Below are 6601 nucleotides of genomic sequence, written 5' to 3' on the forward strand. Positions count from 1 at the left end.
ATGGCCCCCCCCCCCCCCCCCAACAAAGTTCAAAGTTTGGATGCTGGTTTGAAAAGCCTTATCTGAAAGTTCTGAATAAAAAGTTTCAAAAGCCTTGAAGTTTGAAGGTTTATATCATACATCTGAGAGATCTAAGAGTTTTATTCTGCAGCTACTTAAACATCATACATATTTTTCATTGTTTAGGTTAAGCATCTTAACAAAATGTCTTGAAGTAAGGTCTAAACAGAAATTAATCGTAAGTTGTAGGTGACAGGAGATTAATTACTGAATAATCAAATGTATGAAATATATTCATAAGGCTTCAGAGTCTGCTTTTCTAATCATTTGTTAACAGGAAATCATGTATTTCAGCATTCAGTTTTAATGTATATAAATGCTAAAAAATGCTGTAAAGTTGCTTTGCAATGATTTGTATCGTGAAAAGCGCTATACAAATAAACTTGAATTGAATTGAATTGAATATTAAAGCATTATGTATACTCTTCATATGTGCTTCTGGAACATCTGTCATCATATTTTGAATATTATCTTTGAGTAGAACTTGTCTACATTGCAATTTTAGGTATTCCATCGACCAAAATGGAGAAGGTGATGCACTTTTCACCATCGATGTTGACAGTGGACTCATTACAACCACCAAGAGTCTAGACCGAGAGGAGGTAGCCTGGCACAACATCACAGTGATGGCTTCAGAGACTGGTATGTACGACTCTGAGGCCTGAATTCTGTCTGTATTCATTGATATATATATATATATATATACTGAGCAAAATTATAAACGCGACACTTTTGTTTTTGCCCCAATTTTTCATGAGCTGAACTCAAAGATCTAAGACTTTTTCTATGTACACAAAAGCCCTATTTCTCTCAAATATTGTTCATAAATCTGTCTAAATCTGTGATACTTTCCGTACCCACTGTATATATATATATTATTATTTTTATTTTTTTATGATGGTTTCTGAGGAAAACACAGGGAACCATTTTACCAATGATATCTTTATATTGAATCAAGCATTCTTCTTGAACCATGGACTAGGAACACCTTTTCCAGAAGAAATAATTGGCCCTGAAGTCTAAATCATCGATACTGATCAAAACAAATGTCTCCTTGAAGAAGGAGTGTTACATTGTTGGATTGATGCTGAGGCTGCTGTTGGCATGCTGATGTGGCTTTGAAGGTGGACCGGGTCAATACATTTTTCTTCTCTTTTTCCTATTTGTTATTTTTTTTCTCTTTTTTTTTTTTTTTTTTCACTGTAAACGCTTGCTGATAGTAGGCTGATAATGTTAGGTCACTGTAGTTAATCTCAGTTCCATCATACCGAACGTCGTCCCTCGCACATGACTCCAAAATGGGTGTAATGTTTCCCACACTGATTTTAAATTCCCATCATGCTTCACTGAATCCCATGAGAGCAGCATGAATCATATATATCTCACTGTAAGGTTATAAACATGGTAAATGTAAAAAAAAAAAAAAAAAGATATTATTTTTCAGATTTTTTCCCTTTAGTGTATAGGACAGCAAAGGAACAGGTCGCCCATATGTCACAGTTATTTTATAGCCTTCAGGGAACGAGGGTTACCATACATAACCGAGACGTTTTTTGTTTTGTTTGTTGCTCTGGTGTGAAAGTGCCCCAGAGAGAGAAACCCTTGGCCCAACATGGATGGTACAGCGCAGACAGGTGAAGAGCTTCAATAATTGGTCCAGACTCTGCATGAGGAGATTCCCGCTTGCAGCTGATGTGCTAGTAGGAGCCAATTAGGTTAACAAGCTGACAAAACATCATGAGTCTGAGCAATGCTTCAAACTAGCGATCTGTTCAATGACTGTGATCCAGACACCCAACTGGCCAAGGGGCTTAGGGTCAGCAGTCTGAAGTTAATGTCTTTCAAAAGTGGAGAGGAAGAAGAAGCCCAGGTGGTCCAATTACATTTCTGGGTTATAGGGAGTGACAAAACCCATCTCTCAGAGAAGCGAACGCATCTGTTTTAGATATTTTTAATGCCATTTTTCATTCAACCTTAATTCTGGAGAAAGAAAGCACTAAGCATCAGCTTGTTTTCTCTTGTTCTGGGTGTAGGTCATTCAGACCATCAGGGCCACAGACAAGGACAACTTCGCCAATGGTCGGTTTACTTTCGCTCTACCAGAAGACCTTCCAGCGAATCCAAACTTCACTCTGAAGGACAATGAAGGTAAAAACAAACAAACACAATAACAAAACCACACTTCCGCAGGATTTGTTTTGGCTTGGTAAAACATCTAATTAGAAATAGTTTGACATGTTAAGCCTGTATTTTAGGAGTTAGTTACAAAATCAAATTCCATATTCAGTACTCAAGTTGTACACAGGCTCTCATGAAAGTCAAATATGATCTGACTGATCTAAAGGGGCTCTCCGATGGCATCTCAGTAATGGAATCTTTCTAATGTTTTCCAACTGATTTCCTGATGTTTGCTCAGGGCAAACCCTCAGCACCTCTCCACAAACATATTTAGTACCACATGTTGTCACACACATCACCCTCATTTCCAGCCTTCCCCTCCTCTTCTTGCTCTTTTTTTTTAAATATCATTGCAAGGCCAACCGAGCTGTTTCCTCGGAAACCAGGTCTGTGTTTATGTTAGCTCAATGTTCCCTGGTGGAGACGGCTGGGCTGTAATGATTTCCTTCTAATGCCGGACCGCTGCTTCATGGCTGCAAATCGCTGTGAATCATGGCTGCAGGTGGACCAGTCGGAGTTTAACAGGGCAATCAGGGAGATAAGAGGCAGATGCTAAAAGCCCAGAGTTCAGAAGAGCCAATGCTTCAGAGCTTTATTTGAGCTTGTATCCTAGCCAAGGTCCCCTCAGACTGCCTCATCCTTAAATAATATCCCAACGGATGGACCATTACGGACCATTTTACACATTGGGGGTTGGAGCGCTCTGTTGCACTTGCTGTGATTGGGTGGGTGTTTAGGGCTGTCATCCTTGATCACGTAGATGTTTCTCTCCTGGCGCCGCAATCATTATGCCAGCGTCCACACGACCTGAGCGCTTGACAGGTTGAGGCGGAAAAAATATGATGGACATTCCCTACGGAGGTGCACTTATTTCCCCCCTGGGAAATGGCAGTGAGTTCAATTGAATAATAATCATCTTGACTGTTATGTCCGTCGACGTAGTTCATATTCTAAATCTAGGAAAGTGTTTGTAATGAAGCTCTCCAATGAATGGGTGAGGGAATGCATGGTATGCCCCATCCGCAAAGATAGCCTACGTCAAATTTGATGCCTTGCCACAGTTTGGGCAAGAGTGTTTCTGTTTGTGTCATCTGAGATGTGGGGCGCATTACATCGAGAGGGTCCCTCCTGGGCCAATTCACCGCAATTCTCTCTCAGGCCATTTATCTCCCACCATTTAAACACTCACATTAAGTTATAACAGCTAGAGCGATCAGGACTCATGCCAGAACTGCAGTATTGGCAGTATTTGTTGTTGTTGTTGCTATTTCCTATTTATTTATTTATTTATATATTTGTATATTTATTGCACGACACATCTCACAGTGAAGATTAATTATCTACAGTACATGCATGGTTCGCTCTCATGTTATTTCACAGGGAAAGTGTTTACGAATCACTGCTACTTAAATCAAAGCGCAACTGTGAATTTCCCATCCATGTGTAATTACAGACCAAGTTTTCTGCGTTGTTTGTGAAGATTCGCTAATGATCATTCCACCCTCTGTCGTTTTATGTTGACGCTTTTTAATAGTGTTTGGACAGAGTAAATGGAGTCTACCTGCAGGCCATTTTATAAAACCCCCACAGCATGAAATCAAACACAAACGTGCTAAACCTAAGGGTCAATACATGAAGGGCTAATTTATGTGTAAATATTTCAGAGATGCTAATTTGGCTAGTGTTAACCTTAACCCTGAATTAGGAAATTATCCTTCCTGTAGTTTCTAATGCATGCACAATAGTTGCTGGTTCTCCATACATTAGACCCCTGGAGAGAAAGAGCCCTGCCTCATTTGCACTGCTGTAGACTTGGGTATATGGACATTACGGGCCCAGAGACGAGTGAATAATATCAAATATTTCTAGCATTCACAGTTAAGGAATATAGTATACATTTATGTCTTTTCATTCATAAAATGAAAGTATATTATTTCCCTTTATAAATGAAAGCATCAGTTACAGTACTTGTCATTAGTTACTTTTCTTTCTCCCTAGCAGTTAAATAACTGTTTAGTCCTTCATTTTTGTATTCAGTCTGTATATAACTTTACTAACTATATAACTTAGTTATTTTTTATTTTAAATTCGACATGCATGGTTTTTCAGTACCATATAGTAATAATGTTTATCAGCCAATATTAGAGGTGATTTTTTTTATTTATCCATATCAGTTGTATAGTATTGTATACTAATTATGCGCATGCATATAATAATAATAATAATAATAAATGCTCATTTGCTCTATTTTTACATTTACATTACCTTTGTCATCTTCTAACACTAATATAAAGTTAATCTTTTAAAACACTAATATTTTATTTTAACACTGTTAAATATCTTTAACAGTCTTTAACAAATCTCAAAATGAATTGTAACGAATCATCCACTGAAGGCGAGCATAGTGAAGAACCCAAGTGCAGTTTATTTACAGTGATCCAAACATCCAAACATAATCCAAACAGACGAAGACTAGAAACAATAATCCGTGACTTGACTTGACATGAACAGACTTGACTTGACTAGGCATGAACAGACTTGACGAGGTATGAACAGACTTGATTTGGCATGAACAGACTAGACTCACCGACAGCGGGTTACAACTTCAATACATGACGAGAGACAATAGCAACATGGTGGCTACTTATAGCAAACGAGGGTCACAAGACAAGAACCAACCAATGAGAGACAGGACACATGACTAAGACAACCAATGAGAACATGACACATGAACCAAGGAACCAATCAGAACATAACACACAGTCAAGGGAATCACATGACTAAAGAGGGACCATGACTCAACTCCAAAATAAAAGACATGAAAACAAGAACATGAAACAAAACCCAAAACAGACATTGCATATCCCCCCCTCTAAGGGGGGCACCTGACGCCCAAGTGAAACACCCACTCTAAAACATAAACAAAACCCAAAGAGTCCAGGGGGGTGGTAGAGCAGAAGCAGAACAGGGGGAGGGATGGAGGGCCATGCCCAGGCCCGTGAAGGGGAACAGGACCTGGATCATGGGACAATGGTAGAACTAGGCTGTGGAGCAGTGGCAGGCCTGGGGCATGGAGCAAAGGTGGGCCTGGGCCATGGAGAAGAGGCGGGCCTGGACCATGGAGCCTTGGAGCACTTGGAGCACCTGGACCGTGGAGCAGAGGCAGACAATGGAGCAGAGGGGGACCTGGGCCGTGGAGCAGTGGCAGACTGTGGAACCATGGAGGACCTGGACTGTGAAGCAGTGGCTGACTGTGGAGCGGTGTGGGACCTGGGCCATGGAACAGAGGCAGAGCAGGCAGCCATGGTGGAGCAGAGACATGGACAGACCACTTGACCATGATAGAACAGGCAGAGAGTTCTTGAGCAGCCACTATAGCCACAACAGAGCAGACAGAGTTCATGAACGGCCTCCTTGGCCGTGACAGGGCAAACAGTGAGTTCATGAAAGACCTCTATGGCCATGACAGGACAGGCAGAGAGTTCATGTACGGCCTCATAGGTGGGCGCCACCGCCTTGGGAGGTTCTGCAGTGGAAGCCGCCACCTCTGGAGGTTCTGCAGCGGACGCCGCCACCTCAGGAGTTTCTGCAGCAGAAGCCCCCACCTCTAGAGGTTCTGCAGTGGACCCCGCCACCTCTGGAGGTTCTGTAGCGGACGCCGCCGCCTCTGGAGGCACTGGAGCGGATTTGTGGAAATGAGAGGCCTCTGGGGCAGACTCGTGGACAGGAGAGGCCTCAGGAGCAGATTTATGGACAGGAGTGGCCTCTGAAGCACAGTGTGCAGCCCACACGCTCAAAATGGCGATCGCCATTACAGGCAGCACAGAAGACAGAGGGTGGCCCATCGGGCTTGAGAGTGTTGCAACCACTGGGATGCCAGCCACTCGCACTGACATCAGTGGTAGGTCCATCACACTGGCAATAAGTCTTGTTAGTCCTGGCCCAAGCTCCGCGTCCGCAGGAGCTTAGGTACTATGCCCCACCCCCCAAAAAAAATCCTTAGGGGAAACTTGCTTGGCAGTCGTGGCGTGATGAGGCTCTGAAATGCCTCTGAAAGGCCATGTCATGACGAGACTCTGGAAGATCTGCTGAGATGTGGCGAGACTCTGGAAGATCAGCTGAGATGTGACGAGACTCTGGAAGATCAGCTGAGACGTGACGAGACTCTGGAACGGCGGCCATTTTGCAAAGAGACTCTGGGTTGGTGGCCATTTTGCAAAGAGACTCTTGAGTGGCAGGCATAGCGTGAGCAGGCTTTAGCTTGGCAGGCATGACGTGAGCAGGCTTTGGCTTGGCAGGCATGATGTGAGCAGGCTTTGGCTTGGCAGGCATGGTGTGAGCAGACTCAGGAGTAGTAGGCATG

At 42.8% G+C, this 6601-nt stretch overlaps 1 protein-coding gene across 1 annotated transcript in view; it reads left to right on the plus strand.

The window, feature by feature from the left end:
• The window catches only part of LOC107686063 (cadherin-18-like), a 47564-nt gene that overhangs the window by 33228 nt on the left and 7735 nt on the right, over window positions 1-6601 (plus strand). Inside the window, exons 8-10 of the mRNA XM_016482902.1 lie at window positions 566-702; window positions 1851-1930; window positions 2094-2208. Coding sequence (XP_016338388.1) covers window positions 566-702; window positions 1851-1930; window positions 2094-2208 — 332 coding nt within the window. The remainder of the gene's footprint in view (window positions 1-565; window positions 703-1850; window positions 1931-2093; window positions 2209-6601) is intronic.

This window comes from Sinocyclocheilus anshuiensis, unplaced genomic scaffold, assembly GCF_001515605.1.
Source record: "Sinocyclocheilus anshuiensis isolate Anshui unplaced genomic scaffold, SAMN03320099.WGS_v1.1 scaffold930, whole genome shotgun sequence".
Taxonomy (NCBI): Eukaryota; Metazoa; Chordata; class Actinopteri; order Cypriniformes; family Cyprinidae; genus Sinocyclocheilus; species Sinocyclocheilus anshuiensis.